The sequence below is a fragment of the Denticeps clupeoides genome, chromosome 9, assembly GCF_900700375.1.
Source record: "Denticeps clupeoides chromosome 9, fDenClu1.1, whole genome shotgun sequence".
NCBI lineage: Eukaryota > Metazoa > Chordata > Actinopteri > Clupeiformes > Denticipitidae > Denticeps > Denticeps clupeoides.
The window spans coordinates 13,378,261-13,400,663 of NC_041715.1; the positions used below are offsets into that span (position 1 = coordinate 13,378,261).

The following is a 22,403-nucleotide window of genomic DNA, read 5'->3' on the forward strand; positions in this document are numbered from 1 at the left end:
CACTGTAGGGTTAAACTTCACTTCTGATAGACAATGGATATTTATTAACTGACTTAACTGCCATGTTTATGGGGTGAAGTTAATCACCTGTGGTCCTGATTGGATTTTGGGAACCATCAGTGAACCTTTAGGCAATGGTTTCAGGAAAAACTGAACACATTCAAAATACTGGGACATCACATCTTACTTCAAAATGAAGGCCAAACCAGAGTCATGGAGGTATTTTCAGATTTGACGGTCAATTGAACAGTTATAGATTCTGGTTGGCTTCAGACCCAGAGGTAAAAAGAGGATCCTTGACTGGCTTGATCTGAAGAACCCACTCAGGTAAAGGAAACTGAATCTAAAGACACAACCAACTGGCATCGACCATTATCATAACAATGTCCTCTTATACCTGAGTTCCACCACATGCCACCATTCCACCTCCCTTGTTGCTGGGCTCAAAAGCAGACAGAATGCATGCAAAATTCAAAGCGAAATAAAAGGAATCTCTCTGCCCCGGTCTGCAGCTCAAACATGATATTACCCCTAGACTAAAAAATGCACCGCTGAGAATAGTTTAAGTAGGTTACGCCATTGCCCAGCCTAGTGGAAACAGTCTGGGTCTGGAAACACGTCTGGACCTAACAGACCTAAGATCTCGGTCTGAGCTGGCCTTGATTCTAGCCAAAGGCCAGGTGGTCATGTTGACTGTTTTGTATGTGTGAAATTAAGATTATTTATGAAAAATGCCTGAGTCTCAGTGTGTTTTAATGAGGTCCAGTGTGGGTTGTTGTGCTGTTTGCTGTTACAGAGCTATTTATAAGGCATCTGCTTTGATGCCTTCTGGTCTGATAGACCTGCTCCTCTGGTCATTATGTTTATTGCACTGGGAAGACTAAGCCAATCTGAGGCACCCATGTTACTAGGTTTGATGGAGCACACATAAAAACCATACAGGTCCATAAATCCAAAGGGTCATCAAAAAATTATAATCCCATAAACATCATTTATTTTGTATACAGTCCAAAATCATTTACAGTATTTCTCAATGGGGATTTGACAGAGCCTGCAATTGACACCCCCCACACCTGACCTACTGCACAAGGAAAAAAAAAAACTCTAGGAGACAAGAAAAAGAAGAACCCTTGTGAAGGAGTGATACAGAGATGGACACCCTTTCCAGGAAGAGTGAGCCTGCAGTTGGTGTCAGTGCAGGGCTGGTAATGATTAATCCAAGAAAGAAAAATGTCCATTTTAATGCTACAGGTCTATATCCCTGGAACTGTTACGGTGTTGGTGGCTGTGGTGACCCTCTGGTACATTTACATTAGTCTTGTCAGAAGCTCATTACCAGAAACCAGGATCTAGAGGAACTCAGAGACAGACAGATTCGACTTGGATGGATGGGACTGAGTGGTTATGGTAGATGCTTGTGTACATGTTGAGTACAATGGCCCCGGTGGGGCCAGCTTAGGTGAGATGAGCATCTAGTTGTTGTGAGTTTTAACTTATGGAATGTTTGGCTAAAAAGATGCGTCTTAGCCTGGACTTGAATATTGACACTGTATCTGAGTTCTGAACATTATCAGGAAGGCTGTTCCAAAGCAGGGGAGCTCTGTAGCTGAGAAACTGTTAATTCTCGGTACTAGTTAGAGCCTGAAGTCTTGTGAGCGTAATTCAGAACTCTGTTAACAAGTCAATCAGGTCATCAGGGTCCAGTCTATATTGTTAATAAAAGAATTTTAGTCTATGTGAAGTTTTACCAATAATGCAGTGAGGACAGAATCGGCGTGATGTGTGCAGACCTTCCTTCTCCAATTAGAATTGTTCCAGCGGCATTTTGAAATCGTTGCAGTTCAGAGAGATGATGCCGGGCTTCCAATAAGTAGAGCGTCGCAGTAGTCATATTTGTAGCAGCAGAGCTTATAGGTTCAAGGCCCACTCTTATTAACTCAGCTACTATTATTTATCAGTAATTTTTTTTTTTACCAATTTTTTTTGTCTAAAATCTAATCAACATTTACATGAATATGTGTGGGGAAAGCTTCTAGCTTATTCAATTGGAAGTCTTGTTATTGAAGAGAAGAATAAGAGCTTTTGGAGACCACAATGGGGCAATATAATAAACGAAGGTCACAAATTAAAAATTGCTTTCATCACAAATAGTTTTCAAGCTATTTTTACAGAAACCCTGAATACAAAAACTGAAAAACAAAAACATTTTTATACTAACTTTTTGTATCTGATGGTGTACAATACGTTTCAGTTGTTTTCTGTTTTTGTAGAACATCTTATATTGCAATTTGCATGAAAGGTACTATGTGTATAAAGTCAGAGCATTTAGAACAAATGCGCTCACTGGTTTAGTCTTGAGGGCACAATGGAGCCGCAGCAATCATCTGAAGACTTTCAGGGATGACTGGGTTCCTCCTCTCACATTGCTCAGACAAGCCTATCAATGAATCTGTCAATCAAATCATTGGAAAGAATCGTAGATGCAAGAAGAGACAAAGAAAGTTGCGGGCAAGGAGTCCAGTCGTAAATAAAGCAAGCAGGGGATGTGTGCATGTTTGAAACCTCATCCCGTCGCAGAGAGAGCCAAACTGCTAAACATGAGAAGATGCCGTTCAGACCTCCGGCGTGGCGTTCTTCCTGTCACGACTTCAAAACCCCTCCGCGCACGCTGCGAGAAAAACATTCCGAAACGGCGCTTCTCACAGAACCCCGCGTGGCGCCCACGGAGCACTTGATCCGCGTGACTCTACTCAGGGATTACTCCAGTCAAAGCACTCACATTACCTACTGAAGAAACAGGAGAGCAGAGCCAGAGAGGAGACTGCATTGTTTCAGTTCACTATGTCCGATGGAGACAGCAAAAGGGTGTGGCTCTTTCTGCACAGACCCAAGGGTCCAGAGAGACCAGGGAAGGGGAAAAAGTTCGCACGTGTGAGGCAGGGAAATGAACAGGGCCAAAAAAAATGGAAAATTCCAGAAAGAAGGGATCTTGCTGGCACGTTTTGAGTCACCCGTCCTCTTAGATCAGGATTTATTCAACTCATGGGTGTGAGGATGGCGTAGCCTAGTGGGTTAGACACTTGCTTATAAACCAGAAGGCCACAAAAACCACAGGTTCAAACCCCATTTACTATCATTGTGTCCCTGAGCAAGACACTTAAACCTGACTGTCTCCTGGTGGGGACTGTCCCTGTAACTACTGACTGTAAGGCGCTCTGATAAATGCCGCAAAACATAAAAATGTCCTGAATGTCCTGGTACTGCTGACTTCCCAACTGTCCTTTAATCAGGTGTGGAACATCTGGGGAGGCCTTGGTTCGAATTTGAGGTCCAGAGCTGAAGAACCAATATGGCCACAACTTATTCTCAACTCACGCCTGTTGACAAAAGAGAACCTGTTGGAAACCAACACAGAAGACACATTCCAAGTAGCGCTCGGAGCCAATTTGTTACTGGGTTGTGTTCTGTTTACTTTTCTTATCAGTTTGGTTGATATGGGAATCACCATGACACCCACTCCATCTGCGGCTCCGGCACAGACACAGTTAAGGATGGGCAGTAAAAGTGATGGAGGGGTGTATGGATAAACACTGCAGGCCTCATCACCAGGTCACCGCCCGGCCAAGATCTGTCTGAAACTCAACCCGCATCCCTCAAACGGCAGCACCCCAGAACAGAACCGAGGCAGCTGTCTCACAGCTTACGTCCGCTCGGCTTGGCACGGCAGGTTGGCGAGGGTTGCCAGGTGGGGGGAGAGAGGCTGTGCTTTCAGCGGCCGGAGTAGGAGCCATCTGCAAAGACTGGCACCGGAGACGTGCATGTACAGTAAAAATGTGCCACGTCACAATCCACCTTAAATTCAAACTTCTCCTTTTTTAAACATTGTTCTTTTTAAGTCTACAAAGCGTCACCAAATCTATGAATACAGAAATTTTGCAAGCCTATTATTAAACAGTTTATTAAACAGCTATTAAGCAGTCGAAAAAGTTTACATTTATTACACAGTGACAGGAATCTTCCATCATTTTGACACACTTCAACAGTTCCACCACCCAACTGGAATGACGTTCAAAGTGCACGGGGGCAGGCATTTGGTTCCACAGTGTGATGAAGGCTGCCGCCTTCATTTCAGAAGGGCTCTGGGTTACAACGGCATGGAAGGGCGGGGTGCTGCATTAACAGGGCATTAGCTGCGTAAAAGTCTGCGCTGGGTCAGGAGCTCGGAAGCTTCCGGTTACCCGTGAGGAAGAGCCTGCTGGACTGTACCGACCGCGCTTCAGTCCAACTGGAGCCCCGCCAGCCGGAGAGAGGGAGAGAGAAGGGTTCACCGCCTCTCGCCGTACGCACACACTCCCACGCTACGCTAAGGAAGCGGGACCGGTGCGGGTCTGGCTGTGAGCGTCACCCGCTGCGGGGCAAGGTGACCCTTCATGGCTCGTCCAGGAAGACTCTCCCTACAGCCCACAGCCCCTCCTCCGGCATGGCAGGGGCGCCAGTCCATTCCAGTCAGGGCCCATTACACATGAATCACTTCTTTCTGCTGATACTGTACATAAATACAAACCTTTAGAGGGACTGATGTAACTAAGCATAAATTCTATAATGCGTAATCCTAAAAATGACTATTTAATTTGTTCATGAGGACACACAAATCTTTATGTTTTATATTAAAATTAAATTTTTCTGAGGACGAGCAGGAGACACCGCATTCTAAAAAAGGTGAAAGGTGCAATGAAAGAATGACACACTGCCCGGTCACTGTTCAGCCCTTTCACCAGGTGGCAGAACATAATACTGGAGGCTAATGCGTGAAAAGGTCATGAGAGAAGTCCCACCCATAGCACATGAAACCTGCCAGAGGCATAAATGTGCACCTTCAAGTACAAACGTGAACAATCCAACCACGACTACGGTACACTCCTATAAACTTTCCAAGGGTCCTGTTGAGAATATTACTGCCAATTAGTGACCAAATATGAAGTATTTGTCCTGCTCATGTGGACATGGGTTTTAAACGGGACAGGAGTGTGTGCAGGTAAACGGTAGAAGTCTGAACTTTGACTTGTCTCACGATTCGATTACGATTCAATTGGATATCTCGATGAATCACGACGCATCAGTGAGATTAGTTACTCCTACAACACTATTATGTTTTGCACTGCATTGATGCAAAATAGTTCACGTATGCATTTCAATTTCAAGTTTAAATTCTGTCAGAGGGTCAAATTAAGACAAACTGCTCTTTCGCCATTGATTGTGATTTGAATGGATCATAATATTGAATTATCATGATGAACACTATGTATAATTAAAAAAAATAACCTATTTGATAGAAATAACAAAATCCCACACATTACACCTTTAAACTGTGCATCATGCACTGTGACCTTGGGATGCAACCATAGCGTTAATTCCAAACACCGTTGAATGTGGGAGAAAAGGCCGCTGAAACCTTCACCAATAATTGAGTTTTTCTGAGAATGATTGAGGTGAAACTGTACGTATGGATATGGATATACGATGTCTATTGTTTCAAGTTCTACTTCCTCTTCATTTATAAAAATATTGAGATCAAATTATAGACAACTGTCTTGTAATACATTAACAACCCCCAATAAGGTACAACAGAATCGTGGCGATAGCGTACAATCTCACATGATTACGCATGTATAGTGAGGAGTGTGAGGAAAATGAACCTTTCATTTAAGCAAAAGCCTCCTGACACACGTACTTCATTACCTTCACCTCCGAAAGAACTTTTCTTTTCTTTTTTTTTGCCTGGGTGATTGTTCTGCTGCTGAGGCTACAGTGCGGTCAATCCCTCAACTCCAAACTGTGTCCAGGGACCTGCATGTTTCTATAAGGGCCTCATCTACAAACGCGATGCAGGTCCAGGCAGAGCAATCAACATAAAAATAATAATAATGATGAGGATGATGATGATGATTATTCCACACCCATCTCCTTTGTGCACACACGTGAACAGAGCTTAAGTTGGGAGTGTTCCTGGGAAGCATACATAAAAGATGTGTCGGCATGTCTGTGCGTGTCAGATGAGGGAGGGCTGGAGCGGTGTGTTCTGTTACCCCGGAAAACAACCGGATCGGAAGCAGAACAGAGAAGAAAAAAAAAAAGAAGAAAGAGACAGGGGAATGAGTTTGATCCAGTTCAAATACGGCGGAGTTTTGAAATGATAATGAAGGTTTTATTGGCATGCAGCCCCGGTATGAACCCCCCACCCCACAGAGATCTCGTATTCTCTCTCTTTTTCCTTAGCACTTAAGACCTCATCTATTATTCAGCGAGCTAAATAAAGAGGCAGTGCAGTGATGAAGTGAGTCTCGGAGCCTCTCTCCGCCCCGCTAACGGTTACAGGGCCTGAACATGCCCAGCCCTGTACAGTCGCAGTGGAAGGGCACGTTCCTGAGAGCAGCGCCTCCTTTTCACTTGGCAGTGAAGGCGTGAACCTGCAGAATGAGTGGGTGGGCATGGAGAGAAAGCTAAAAGACGCATGATAGAAAGAAAAAAGAACAGAAGGAACCAGAATAGAAAGAGGGTATCCAAAGACCTCGGGGAACGAATACACATGACTTTATAACACACACACAGACACACACACAGACACACACAGACTGGTGGGCAGCGCACAGTTCAGTCTCCTCGGCGCTAACGGCTCCATTTCTCACTCCACCCCCATGTATGAATGGAGAGAAGGTCTTACTCAGGCTAGTTAATATGCATACAAATCTGTCTTTATCAACTCCACAAGCCCAGCCGCTTCATTAGCGCTCATCTACCGCTCTCGCACCAGCACTTCTCTCCAGCGCTGCCAAACGCTGCTGCTGCTGCCGCCCGCCCGCCGCAATTACGGTTTGGAGGGGGCAGGGAACACAAGAAGGAGCTTTAATTCCGCTGTTAAGCGTTTCACAATCAAAAAACATTGTGCTTAGCTGCAAACTATGCAGCGGGGAGCAGGTGCGAGCGCATTTCCATGTTTATTCCGAGCAGGCCTGCTTTTCAGGCGGCGCTACGTGGGCGTTTAACAGGCAGACAAAAGCTCATCTCCATATTCAACTCTCTCCCCACACGCACGCATGCACCCAACAAACAAACAGCAGCTACACGGGCGCGAGCGGGGGGCGTTTACAACTCTCTGGTGAAGAGGTGAATTACACACGCACACACACACACGGCCACACACCATGAACACACATGTAAAATGAGTGGCGTGAGCGCCCAAAGCAAATGCCAGTGGATTACACCACTTGTCCACGTACGGCAGCATGGAAAACAGATTAAGTTCATTTTTTGGAATTTGCATGCGTTTGGAGCTCAGAAGAGAGACTGCGGTACGTATTCATGCGCGTGTGTACATATGTATAATAAAACACCACCGTATAAAAAAAAAAACACCAGATTAAGAGTTGGTTAATTCCTCAGCATGCCAGTAAAGAACAATATTTATAAAGCTGCCAACATTCGGGGTCCTCAGATCTGACTGGATGAATCTGTCTGCCCTGCTATATGAAATATGGTTATGCAGATCATCGCTCAATTTCTTTTTCATAGAAGAAAGTAATGTCTCGTGTGAAATGAACGCCCTCTGAACACCACACTGCACGTTGTCGCTGCGTTTGATTTGCGTTTCGCTTGACTGTTTAATACTCGTCGCTACTTAACCCTCGTTAGGATTGGCAGAAATTGAAAAGTTTTATGCATCCGAATGTGCAGTCGACTGAGCGCTGGTGTTGAACGCTTTGGTTTGGTCCAACGTGCAGAAAAACAGTCGGAGTTCGGTTCGCACTCATCTGATGGCACGAACACTGGTAGAAGATGCAACCAAAAATGAAGATTTAAAACAAAAAAACACTGTATTGTAACCAGGGCCAGCATGGAAGGGATTTTCTAACAGACGTGTCCCATAAATTTGATCATTTGGTTGTGGTTAGTCCAACGTGTACTGGATGACCCTGGGCCCATAAATTACACACTAAAAGGCTGTTCCATTTACATTTACATTTACAGCATTTATCAGACGCCCTTATCCAGAGCGACTTACAACCAGTAGTTACAGGGACAGTCTCCCCCTGGAGTTACAGGGACAGTCCCCCCTGGAGCAACTTAGGATTAAGTGTCTTGCTCAGGGACACAATGGTAGTAAGCGGGACTTGAACCTGGGTTTTCTGGTTCATAGGCGAGTGTGTTACCCACTAGGCCACTACCACCCTATATTTCATTTTAATGCAATGATGTTCAGATTAAGGATGTTACTAGACAGATACTGGATACTGAACAGGATGAATGCATATTCATTCTTCATATTTTCTATATTTATACTGAAGTACAGTGTGGACTGAGCATGTGATTTATTCGATTAACTCACATAGCCAGAATCTCTCTCTCTCTCTCTCACACACAGACAGACACCACCCTCAGCTTCATAAATAAAGTATACCACAGGCCAAGTATAGCAAGTGATATTAGCTTTGAGTGAGCACTGGCAAAACTGTGAATTATGCAAACTCTGCATTATTCTGTCCTGGAAGAGAGTGATGGAGGGAGAAGGCGCCGAGAGTTAGAGTGAGAGAGAAAGGGAATCGTTAACGGTAGAAAGCGGCTGAGAGACGTCCGCCGGGGCTCCTGCGGTTCCGACACTTCGCCACTACCCCTCTAAAGCACCTGAATCCCAGGGACAGAAACGCCCAGCCCTGTGGCACTCGCCGTTACCAACCACGCCGGGCGGAGAAATTAATTAAGTGCCCTACGCAGACGCCGTACCGCCCGTGCGCCGGAACACACGGCTCACCGCGCCCAGTTTTATATAACTACGGAGCAGATTACTAGTCGAGCACACACACGCTAAATTATGTAAGAACGCATATGCGAATGTAAACAACGACAGACGGGATGTACGGATGCACAAAGCCATTAAAAGCCTTACGTTTACTGTGTTCACGGTAGCCAATCCCAGACAAGCAGCAAAACACACACATAAACCAATAAACAAATAGATAAATAAATAACTTTCCAAATCTAACTTTATTAAGCGAAAGTAAATCATTCAATGCCCTAATTTATCATGAACCATCAGGGTTTCCTCCATTTGCAACTATTGCAAAGTAGGAATACAAGACACCACACACACACACACACACACACAGTAAAATGAGGGCTCTGCTCGGAGAGTATGTTTCCAATCAATACTAATTTAGTGGTGAGGGGTGTGGTGTGTGGAGAAGGAGGAGCCCTTGGCAGTGTCCTGGTCTCCAGGCGGCGAGGCAGCCCAGCCAAAAAAGCTGCTCCCAGGCCCATCTGTTTCCTGCTCCGCTAGGTGGCTGGGGGGTAGGGGGCGGGGGAGCGTGCCGCCGAACCCCTCCACCCTCACGACCGGCCTCATCCGCAACCAGGCCAGTCTAGCGCCACCGGCGAAACACAACCTGGCTCTGCTGGCTAAACACGTTGCCGGAACAGGGAAGGCGGGACCGGTGGCGAAGGGGACAGAATGGCCAGGGAGACGCTGCGGTCGGTCATGGTCTCCTGTCGCTCTGACCAGAGGAAAACCACAGGAACCGAGCAAAGTGGAGCTGTGGTCAGTCGGTGCCTCGGCACCGCGCTCGGCCTCAAACTCTAACTACTAGTTTCCAGTGTGTTGTGTGTGTGTGTGTGTGTGTGTGTGTGTGTGTGTGTGTGTGTGTGTGTGTGTGTGTGTGTGTGTGTGTTCGCTACCACACCAGTGGCTTTCCACTTCTTTTTCCAATTCCACAAAACAGCAGATTCATTCAGACAGGGGTCAGATACCCCTCCACTGGTGTGACCTGGAGAAACACACATCCAGCACACAGCCAACCAGGGGCAAAGTCAACAAAAACACAGCCACACAAAGCAAGAGCAAAAACGTCGAGAAGAGAAGGGTACGATGTAACGTGAAACGAGACAGAGAGATCGGGGTGAATAAATCAGCTCCTACCAGTGGGAATGTGGTTGAGGCCGGACTGCTTGAGGAGCTCCAGCGGCCGCTCTTTTCTGGAGAGAGGTCCATCTGCAGGAGCGAGAGAGAGAGAGAGAGAGAACTTAGACTCAGCATCGGCGAGTGGTGGTCGTGGCGGTGGCACCGGCGCGGCGTTTAGCACCTGTGGCCCGGCACCAGCGTGGCACACACGCTCATGCTGCTGAATGCAGCCCCACGCATGCACGAGCGCACACGCATGCTGCAACCAAACGCCTATGTTCGCCGCTCACGTTATGACTCCTCTGTAATTGGCTCAGCGTGGGGAGTGCGGGAATGGAGGAGAGGGAGGGTGAGGACGAGATAAAGAGTAAAATAGACAACATGCACCAAAGGAAAAAATGATATATATCAGCTAGGAGGGAGGATCACACAGTGCACAGTGTTAAACAAACATGACTTCTTGGAAATGGTGTCAATATTAGTTATAGATCTGTTATAATTCTGTAACTTCAACAAAATGTCATATTTATTTATTTTTATTGGTCTCTCTGTCTCTCTCACACACAGAAAACATAAAAGTATTGTCAAAAACCAGTATTTACATGAATTTCTCTCATATGGTGGACTAGTGTATGTAAAATATAACATTCAATAAACTGCTGATCACATATGAATTGACATTCTAATATTCATCAGCAAGCAAAAAAACAGTATATATGTACACAAATTAAAATATATATATATATATACATTTGAGGCTGCTACTACTAAATCATTTAATAAAAAGTTGAGGCTTAATATACAAAACAGATGATAAAAGGAGAGTTATATCCACAGAAGTGGTTCTCAATCCCATCCCTATTTGGTGAGATTTTCTACATTTACATTTACGGCATTTGGCAGATGCCCTTATCCAGAGCGACTTACAACTTGCTTTCAAGTTACCATCGATGAAGAGATAAATTCCGGTTTACTAGGACCCCAACTATGAATACATCTATTTTATTCACTCTGTTGTAGATTCTGTACACAAAGTTCGACAACAAGAAAATTACAATTTAATCTAAATATTCTTTAAAGAGGAAGGTCTTGAGCTGTCGTTTGAAGGTGCTCAGTGACTGAGCTGTTCTGACCTCGAGGGGAAGTTCCTTCCACCACCGAGGGGCCAAGACGGAGAAGAGTCTAGATGAATGTTTTCCTTTTACCTTCAGAGATGGAGGGACCAGGGACCAGGCATTTTCTACTAATAATGGACACGAAGTGGCTGCCATTGAAAAAATGTACACACAGTAAATGTAAAAAAAAAAAGTGACAAACACCTCTCATTTCTCTAATAAACTAATTTGAGTAGGTTTTAAAGCGGCAGCTTGGGAGGGAGACTAGCGAGGCTACTGACACACTGACCCGAGCGCCGCACACACCCACACAAACGAGACACGCACTGAATCACAAGCTGCCCTGGCAGAAATGAGATATGAGGGCTGCTAAAACGCGAGCCCATCTGTCTGCGGAGAGACTGAGCGAGGGATGAAGGCCGAGAGAGCTTTAAAAGACACAGAGAGAGAGAGCGAGCGAGAGGCTGACAGACTACATCCACATTCCAGAAAGCATCTCCGGGGAGAAGGGTGGCCGGGACAGACACACTCTCCCAAATCCTGCCCCATCTCCCTCCTCTGGCTGAGGCGCTGCCAGTGACAGCCTTGGCGGGAGGGAGTGGGGCAGTTTAGCGGCGGTCAAGGCTGGAAGAACCGCCCGTCTTATAGCTACACGACAGCTACCGGGTTCTAAAGGGCTTCGGCAGAAATTCTGATTTCACCAAAGTTGCCACTTACTGCACAAGGGTCATTAGTGATTATTAGTACTGTGATCAGCATAATCAGTATATGGGATGAATCATCTGTGAGTATATTATGAGTGAGCAACATCACATCATGAAGCTCATAATCACCCCCTGGTGAAAGATGGCCGAGCCCTGATGAATGTGTGCGTCTGTGCATGTGTGTGCGTGGGTTAAAAACTGAAAAACTGCGGAATTGCCATTATGTGTGGGGATGGCTCCCTACGAAAAGGTCAAATAAAGACAATGTTGATGCTTTCGAATGTGATATATTGAGGGATGCGGGTTAAAATCATTTAGGATGAGAAGTAGCATGTAAGTGTAAGTGCTGTCAATCAGGCTCATCCCATTTTAAACTGTTGATAAAAGATAAAAGTTCTGGGTGATCAAATCCAACTACACATATACAAGGCGACATTCTCTTCATCAAGATGCACATGCAGCTAGCCAGCAGTTCTTACCTGGTTATGTAAGCTCTGAGAATGCCCCACTTTACACTAGTAAACTGGCCCCATGCTTGGCGAGTTAATAGAATAAAATTCTGCTTCTTAATTTTTTTTAAACTTTTCTTTATTCAGTCGTGCTTATATCATGAGTGCATCATGGAGAACGGTAATACAAAGTATAAACTATTGTAGAACAGTCAGTATCTCATTGTTATGTTGGACCGCGTATAAATATTTTATTGTACAGACGGATTCTCTGCGATTGCCACAAGCACAGCAGGCAGACATACACACACACACACACACACACACACACACACGATGCAGCTGCAATGCAATGACAGGGTACGATTCTGCCCACACTTACACCGGCGTCTGGCCTCCACAGATCATTAGCAGCTCCAGCACGCAGCCAGCAGAGGTCAAAAGGTGACCCAAAATATAATTAATATTACCGTGATCAGAGGGAGGGGAGAGAAACTGGAACGTACGTGAGAAAACACTCGGCTCCTCCTATCTCCCGTGCAAACACTAACAACGCAGGCCTGGGTGGGTGAGAGACAGAGGGATAAATATTCGCCCCGGGAGGGCGGGCACAGGCCATAGCCGCTGCCTCTCTGGCTGTAGATATCCCGAGCAACACACACACACACCAAACTTTCCTTATCACCGCGCCGGCCTCACCTGGTCATGTCCGAACACGCGGCGTAGCAGATAAAAGTTATACTCAGACCAGATCAAAACACGCTCCTCTCATCATGGTCCTCTGATGACCTGGCATCATCAGATCCCAGCAGAAGATGCTCCTGGTGTTGAACAGAGCAGACGGTGCAAGTTCAGGGGACGTTAGTGAGAGGAGCGCATGGGATGGGTGAATGAGAGAGGAAGCGAGAAGGGAGGGGGGGAGAAGGCGGCGGCGGCGGCGGCAGACGCTCAGGAGGCGAGAGGCTTTTGTTTTTCTGGGTTTCGCGCCGCTATTTTCAGCCCCTCCAGACTGGAGCCATGATTAATACATGATTGTGCGCAGGGGAATGAAACATTTATAAGCAACCCGTCGCCCCCCCCATACTACCCCACCCTTCTCCTGACGGAATCCCAACTAACGAGAGGCTCCCGAGTCGCCCAGAACCGCAGGAAATGACAGAAGAAAGAGACATGCGGGACGAGACATGAAAAGAAAAGCGATTTCAAGAAAAAAAAAAAAAAAAAGGCCAGGCTTCCACCTCCTTAAGCTACTTGTGCATCCGTTGCACGTTTGCCACGTATTTCGCTTGCCAGTCTATTTTTGGAAACCTCCCTGGACCATACGGCCCCGATGCCTGTACCATAATGGCATTTTAATTAGCCCACAGAGCTGGAGATGCAGCCTGCATCATTAAACAGCACCCACAGCCGCTGCCACCCCTCTCCACCACTGCCGCTGCGTATGGGGGCGTGTGTGTGTGTGTGTGTGTGTGTGTGTGTGTGTGTGTGTGTGTGTCAGTTAACCTGAGGAAGGGTTGGGCATTTAACTATGAATATTTTGTGTAGGCGCTTTGTTAATGATGTGCGTTGTGAGGGACAAGGCCCACAGACCAGAGCCTGGTGCTGAGGAGGGACTGGTACCCATCTGCTGCCCTGCTTGGGATCCTGTTCCTCATAGAACAGACCCTAAGAGCCATGCACACACACACACACACACACACACACACACAATCTCCCATGGTGTCACACACTGATATCTCTGTGCCCTGCATTGATGACAAAAAAAATAAATTTAAGAAGAAAAATGAAAGAAACTTCTCAAAACAATTGGGAAGTTTCAAAATTCAACTTTAATAATAATTAATAAAAGTAATTCACACATACAGCCCCATTTTTAGCAAGGCATCAGATGCTGCTGCATACATTAGAGTGAAAATAAACATAAGCAGTAGTGAGAGTGTGAACATGTGAGTGTGTGTTTGTGATAGCGTGTGCAACATTGCGAGTGAGAGAGAGGAGTCCAGACGGCCGGGCGGCAGATGGCAGAAAGCTGACACCAGAGCCTGACAGGCTGGACCAAGAGAGGCCGTCTGTCTGAGTGTCAGGATCAGGGTTAGAAAACCACCACCCCCTCCATCCCTCTTCGCCGTTCATCTGAAAATGCAGGTTACCCCTCGACTGCAAGTGGGACTCTGGTTTCACCATCGAACGCAATTCACAATGCACAGGTAAATGCAACGGGCATTAAAGAAAATATATATATAAGAAAATATATATACCACAAAATTTACAATAAGTTAAATATGTCATGAGGTGTCTCACGCACACAAATTTCCAACCCATTGTTGTCCTTACAGATGCAAGTTGCTCTCATTACATTACCAATGCAATAAGACTCACAACTATAAAACACAAGTAAAAACACAAAATCATTCTGCTTCGGCAACTAAAATACTTCTGAAATGGTCTGATATGCACTTTCATGTCCACGTTATTTAGTGGCAGTGGTGGCCTAACTGGTAACTCATGAGACTATCTGTATTAAAGCACAGATAATCTATCAGCATGTATGATTTTGTAATAATTGAGGTCCTCAGATGAGAAACATCACACACACCTACTTCATTGGAACCATCGATTTGAAGAACGGTTGCACCTCTACTAGTCTACACAGCTAAAACTTCACCTAATTAGTTACCTTACTTTGCACATAAATCGCAGAGATGTACTATGTGTGTATTGGCAAGGATCTCATGATACGATTATATCAGAATATTTTGTGATACTGTACGTATTACATAATTCTACAGTTCACTGAAAATGTAAAAACAGCGCTGGTATACAAGATGCTGTGTACAATCTGTGTGGATCAAATTCCATTAATAATTCAGCCAAAACAAAATAACTCAGAACTTAAATGTCGGAATATAAAAAAAAAATAAAAATCAATATTTATATCTTAAGCAGCTTACACAGAAAACACCACCATAGAGTTATATGCTGCTCCCAAAAGGTAGCAGTTGCTAACCACCATGTTTGGGGATAAAGAACCAAGACCATGACCTGCACTTGCTGAGTGAGAGGAGCCAGGGGGGCATGTAGTGCCGTGGTTATTCCATATAACTCAAGTGAATATAAGGCTAATGGCAGGAAGCACAGAGCATGTCTGAGGTCTTCGCACAGAGAGCCTTTAGCCAGGGAAAGGGCTCACAGGACATGATCGGGTTAGGAAAGACCGCCATGCTGAGACATTCTGGTCAAGATCCTCACGGATGTGGATCCCGACACGAGGGCTGTGGGCTCAAGAGAAAGCGAGAGGAAGGGACCTGAGGGAGAGGCTGATATTTTGTGAGAATTGGCCTGAAGTCCTGCTTTCATTACTGCGCGAGAACTGTCTCCGACCCCGACCTCTACAGCAAAAGAGGTGACCCGGGGCCTGCAGACACTCACCATCTCCAAGCAACCGAGAAAGCTTGCAGGCCAAAAACAGGGTTTCTTCAGCCTCCGGTAGCCTCCCACCATGACGCCTTTGCTGCCCAACTCCACATACACACACACACACACACACACACACACCACACACACACACACACACACACACAGAACAGGCCTACCTTGCTCCTGTTCTCGTGGAGCCGTAAAAATAGCCCCCTCTAGCCTTGGGATGCCAGCCACTGAACCCGAGCAAAGCTCATCAAGATTACAGGGCCGAAGATGACTTGGGATGGAGACGACCGATAGGAAGAGAGAAAAGGCGCTGCAATGTTGGTACAGTTCTTTGTAAGGTAACATAACACAGGTGGAAAAGAGCCAATCGCCCGTCACAAAAACGAGAGTCCTGCCAGGCTCATTATAAGAGATGAGAACCTCGGTCGGGCGCAAATGAGGCCAGACAGGCGCCTTCGCTTGAGGAGCTGGCACAGCAGGCCCAGGAACGCGCTAGGAACGCGGAGAGAATGAAGGTCGGTACCCGGCCGAGACGGCCCGCCTAAAAATAGCAGCTGCCGGCTGCTGCTGCTGCTGCCGGGTCCCTCTGAGGTCACCTTGACCCGGCTGCCTGGAAGGTGGTGGAGCGCGCTGGGCAGCGGGCCTCCATACACGTTGCAGGCCAGACGGGCGATGAAAGGGGGGCTAAAACGTGACCGTCGGACGGCTGCATTAGCTCTCCAGCCACACGCCAAGCCGCCAGCCATGCTGCTAATGGACAGTAAGTGGACAGGCCACACGAGGGCCTCTCCTCCGTTCAGACCGTAAAGTGAGTCATGTCAAATCCAATCTCCTAACTCAGCAATCTGATAACATACATACATTAAAATCATTAAAATAGAATAAAAAAAAAAAAAAAGGTATTGATCGAGCGAACGTTGCCCCAGGGGGCGGATCCACACAGGCCTGGCCGTAATTGCAGACTAAACGTTCATTATGATGTACTTATAAACAACAACATGTGCTTTCGGAACGCAAGTGCTTTTCTGGAGAAGAATGATGGATGTGCCAGCAGGAAAATCAGTGCTCAAGACCCAACCATGCGCTTCGGAGCGGGCGGCACAGCCAGACGAACAGCATGTCCAGACGAGGGACAAAGCGGCGTTTCCCGGTGCCCACCACGGCTGCGGAGTCGCCACATGGCAGAGCGAGCCTCTGTTTGCCAAGTGGCCAACGCTGGCAGGAGACGGGCGACTGGCAGGAAGTGAGGAGGAGGGAGGGGACCACCTGCTAGCAGCGTCCACTCAGTGACAGCTCAAAACGTACACACACACACACACACACACACACCTACTTCCATTCACACCTGCCGCCCCTCCCACCTGTCTCACAACTGGAACTGCAAGACAGTGCAAGACACATCTAGACAATTCCCAGGACTGCTCCCAAAAACTGGCAAGCAGTCTGCGTGGAGCAGCTGTTCTGGGACGGAAGCCATTTCCATTCCGGCGCAGTCTGGAGCACGTCACCATGTCTGGCCCCGTGGTTGTCCTTCCGGGAGACTCCAGCCATGCTGCTGGGGACTACAGATCTATCAAGCAGGAGATATACACGCTTGCAAGCCAATACTGATGTCCACGTCTAACCCAGGGGCCATATAGGACATGGGGGTGTTCAATAACGTCACACTCACAAGTGCACAAATCAGAATCCTCTCAATGAATGCACTGATTATCTATCTGCATGTTGGATCTTAAGTGGCCCTGGTCCTGAGATGCGATGTCCACTGTTGCCCATGAGAGCAAGGTAAATTAGTAGTAAAGAGACATTGACAGGAGAGGGTTAAAATAGTCCAGAATCTTGCTCCTCCCATTTGAAACTTCTTTTCTAAAACGTTATTGAAATTCATCCCCATCGGAAAAGTAAGCCTTAGATTGTTAGCCCCATATTTAGTTTCTTCAGCTACTCAGTTATCATCACAGTACACATATAGTGATGGAAAAATAAAATAAAAATAACCTGGTTGACAGTTACACACAAACAAAAAGGCTGGCGGGTTAGGCAGCTCCTCCTGGCCAAAATTTCTTAAATATTCATGATGCGCTACAACATAAACAGCACCAGGGCCCTAAATCTAATGGACCAATAAAGTACGCACGTCCACAAAACTTCACTATTTCTGATGAGGACATTTGGTCTCCACTACAATATCAAATGTAACACACACACACACACACTGACAAAGCCCTTGAGCCGCTTTTAGTAGCCCAGTGCTACAGCCACTCATTTGGGTTTTGGCTGTGTTCACAACTACTTAGCATCTGTTCTACAGATACCACAAGCAGATAAGAGAAGGAACATGGTGGAGGGCAAGACAGAGGGAGGGACAGTATTTACATGAGAGTGTGCTTGTGAGAGAGAGAGAGAGAGAGAGAGAGAGAGAGAGAGAGAGAGAGTGCTACAAAGCTGCACAAACACCTGAGCCCCATTCCCCTTCCACCAATCCCCACTCAGCACCACGACGGGGGTCTGAGGACGGCGCCATTCTGCGGCAGATGAAGGGAGAAACGGGGGAAAGAAAGGAGTGGAATAGATCACAACGAAATTTAAGAACCGGGGGACCCCCCCCGGAGAGGAACCACTTGGGGGTGCATGACAGGACTGGGCCACCACCTCTGGGCAGAGCAGGGAGCAGAACCGCACCCAACCGCACCCTGTCCAAACCCGAACACGGGCTCTAGAGCGAACAGAACGGCGCTGCAGAAGGAAAAGAGCGAGCGCGACTATCTAATGGCAGCCATTAGCAGCACAGCACAGCCGCATTAACACCATCCACTCCACCCCCTCCTCTCACTTCGATGGGGAGCGATTGCTCCTGAAAATGCACACTCCTTCAAAACCGCACTCGGGTTACGCAACGGCTGAGAGCGAGGCAGGAGCCGTGGTGGAGGTGGTTCTTTCCCCGGTCCACTCGGCACGGCCAGGGTGGCCATCGGCGCCGCGGCGGGCAGCACTCGAGCGCTCGGGCCGCCGTGCAGTTGTTGGCCGGTTCATCCCTCTCTGGTCCACTCTTCAGGGACAAAACCCATTTGATTAGAGGCTAAGTGAGTCTCATTAAGACAAAACGGGTGGTTTTGGATTTTTTTTTTTTTTTCTGGCAGCTTGTGAAAATAAATTTAACAAACCCTCAGAGGGCCAAACTCATCTTAGGCCAGTATCAGCCAAACAAGAGGCCTGGATCTGAATGTGGGGGCGTAATTACATGGAGAATTTTTTCTATGTATACAGTCAGATCCATTTCAAGCTTTGAGCTTGAGATATTCTAAATGTATCTGATGTACCTGGTAATGACTTATGCCTCATTCACTGGTCTACAAAGCATGGAATGGAATCAAAGAAAATCTATCCATTTTGAAGCATTTAACCCCTTTCAGGTCTCGTTTGATGAGACCTCCATTCCAGTTTTTTTTCAGACACCTCAAACTAGAAAACTATGGAACAATAATTTGATGACACTATTTGCTTTTGTGGGTATTGCGGTCACTGCAGTCGCAGAGAATCTCTAAAAATATCATAATCTTCCCAGGCAGACCGCTCCACAGACAATAAGTAAACCAACAGAACTATATGAATATTGAATTATACTTTTGAATACAATGAATCAACGTATTAACCCCTGGAGAGCATCTTATGATGAAGGGGACTAAGCAGTTGAGGCAAAAGTGGTGAGGCAGGACGAAACCCAGCCAAAACGTACTTAATGCTCCGGCAACAGAGTTTTTGGCCGTTTCTGAGGAGCTGAGCCAAATAAAAACAAAGCAGCAACGTCATATTCATTTCCCCCAAACACTTATTAATATTACCATGCCACTTCTCCGAGGATCATACGAAACACCACTCCCGTCAGGATTTAAAGGTTTCATCGTCAGATACAGACAAGCAGGAGATGGGTGGTAGTAGCCTAGCGGGTAACACACTAGCCTGTGACCCAGAAGACACAGGTTCAAATCCCACTTACTACCATTGAGTCCCTCAGCAAGACACGTACCCCTGAGTGTCTCCAGGGGGGGGAACTGTCCCTGTAACTACTGGTTGTAAGTCGCTCTGGATAAGGGTGTCTGATAAATGCTGTAAATGTGAAATGTGACAAGCACTTGTCACCTCCACTGATCCAATTTTCCTGCATAGGATGGTAGTAGCCTAATGGGTATGGAACTACCCTATTTACCAGAAGACCACAAAGTCACAGGTTCAAACCCCACTTACTACTACCAGTGTGTCCCTGAGTGGCTACACTTAACCCTGAGTGTCTCCAGGGGGGACTGTCCCTGTAACTACTGATTGTCGCTCTGGATAAGGGCGTCTCATAAAAGCCATAAATGTAAATGCATTGAGTTCAATTCAGGATTTTATAGTATTTTGCCACCAGTCTCTGGTTGGCCTTGCGGTAAGGAAGCAGAACCAATCAGAAAGTTGCCAGTTCTAATCCCAAACCGCTGAGGTGCCACTGAGCAAATGTACAGTCCCCCACACATCTCCGCAGGTGCCTTTTGTGGCTGCCCACTGCTTCCTCTGGGGATGTGTTAAATACAGAGACCCATAGTTCATTGGGTGCTGCATTGTGGTGTGTCACATGTCACAACTAATCACTTTTACTTTTACACAACACTGTGAAACTACAACACACACAACGTAAAACCGAAATCCCGCGCATTGAAAATGGCCAACAGTCTAGCATTGGATAAAGTCATGTGTGAACACCAGACCTCCATGACGCTGCACTGTGTGTTTATCCATCGCGGTGGACGCGGCCCTAATGACAAGCCGCGTCCTGTTTACAACAGCGAGCCGTAAGCACCGCATCGGCAGCGACAGGGCGCTGCGACTGCCAATCGCAGCGAGGGGGCAGAGTTTGGGGAGGGACTCTCACCGGGGGCCGGATTGTTTTCCAGAGGACGACCTCCCAGGAGGAGTGATGACACAGCTTCCTTGTATTACAGGAGCAGCAATGGAAGGGAAGACATCCACAACAGACCAGATCATGATCATGGCAGAAGCTTCATTCCCCGGGCAACTAACGAATAGAACAAGGCAGGTGGTGGCTACGTGACCAATAAAACTCGTACCTCATTCCCTAACAAATCTGCAAAAATGTCAACCGTTCTGTGTTTTTCTGTGCTTTTCAAAATGGGGTGCTGTGTGTGTACATTCATGAGCAGGCAACTGAGTGAATGTCAGGGAAATCCTACAAGATGAGACTTTATTGATAGACTGAATGCTGAAATTAAAATTAAATGTTGCTCTAACGTTATTAGTTTAAGGTTGTGCACACTTTGTGTCTCACATTAAAAGGTCCATCATTTTTTTTTTTGTCCTCTCACATCTCAGATCTTGTTTTGCTGAAGGAAAAGACCACAGATGTGGGTGGCAGGAGGCAGACGGAGGTGGGCCAGTCTCGGGACCGGACACGCCGTGTCGCCGTAACAAACCCACATACGTGCACCACTCGTAGATAAACAAACAATGAGCACTTTTGTGTTAAGCTAAGCCTCGGCTAAATCGCAGGCTCTCCTGTAATAACCACTTAGAGGGAATTTGTGTTGCGGTGGGGGACCTGGGAAACTCTCCCTGACAGTTCAGGCATGCTAAGTCTCCATGTGTGGCCGCAGAGCGAGGCGGGCGTATGAGCGGAGATTCCTGGGAACTGGAATAACACGCCGGGGTTGGAGGGTTGAAGCCGACTGTGGTTATGGCAGCTGAGGAAGACTAAACAGGCGACCTTCTGCGGGCATCCATTCCACCGCCCTGACGTTTTCATGAAGCTGCATAGCTGACGCTTCTTGCGCGGAGCGACTTACTTTCGCTACACGCAATTCTCCGAAAGTCCTTCACAGGTTTTTATTAACGAGAGTTTAAACACGTGTGCATTTTTAGCAACATGAAGACACATCTCTCATTGACGGGGGCTTGACAGAAGATGGACTCATGGCTAACCAAGCTCACGAGTGCTACCAGTGAACAATGGTTGGGGCAGAATTAATAACTTAGTTAAAATCAATGAAATTAAAACTTTGGAAACTTTTTTTTGGAATTCAAAAGAGACCAAATTATTGCCTGAACAGCATTACTGAAATAATCAGCAAGTTGTAGTAAGGCTGCAGTCACAAAACTTCATGGATTATTAAAAAATAATTCTCAGTACCAGGGCTGCTTAATTTTGGCAAATACGATAATGATGATTATTGTGGCCAAAACTTGCAACAACTAAAAGCAAAAAAAAAAAAAAAAAAGTCTGAAAATAAAATAAGTGTGCAGAATTTGTGACTTGGCAGAGTGGTGGCATCATTGCAAAACAGAACATAGCAAAATAATCTTGCTCTGATTAGGATATTTCTGCCTTTGTTGAATTTTACTGAATCGCCAGCCCCACTAACAGGGCGAATACAGGGCAGCGATGGTAGACCTGACAGAGAAGAAAGGCCTACCTTCTCCTGCAAGGAGGAGACAAAAAACTGCGAAGGAACGACAGATGCTAGGCAAGTGCCCTCGAACCGTGGCACACAGCGTCGCGCGGCCTGACAAACAACGCTGTGAGCGCAGAGGACTGGAAGTTGGGAAGCTCTGAGCGAAGTCTCTCAGTGTTTGTGGATGCGTTTCGGGCCGCAGGCTCTCCTCCTCTCTTTGGTTGCGATCTAAATAACAGAGCGACTCGGCTGCTTTCTCTCTTATTCTCTCTCTCTTTCTATCCTTCAGGCAGGAAGCTGAGGGTTGGCCTTCACGG

General features: G+C 46.6%; 1 protein-coding gene across 3 annotated transcripts in view; it reads right to left on the reverse strand.

Annotated features, from left to right (window-relative positions):
* Positions 1 to 22,403, reverse strand: part of hdac4 (histone deacetylase 4) — a 140,464-nt gene that overhangs the window by 76,087 nt on the left and 41,974 nt on the right. For 2 of the 3 annotated variants that reach the window (XM_028990486.1, XM_028990487.1), the window contains exon 3: positions 9,968 to 10,039. In XM_028990486.1, coding sequence (XP_028846319.1) covers positions 9,968 to 10,039 — 72 coding nt within the window. Of the gene's footprint in view, positions 1 to 9,967; positions 10,040 to 12,599; positions 12,808 to 22,403 lie in introns of those variants that run through there. The other variant, XM_028990488.1, reaches the window with a different exon arrangement.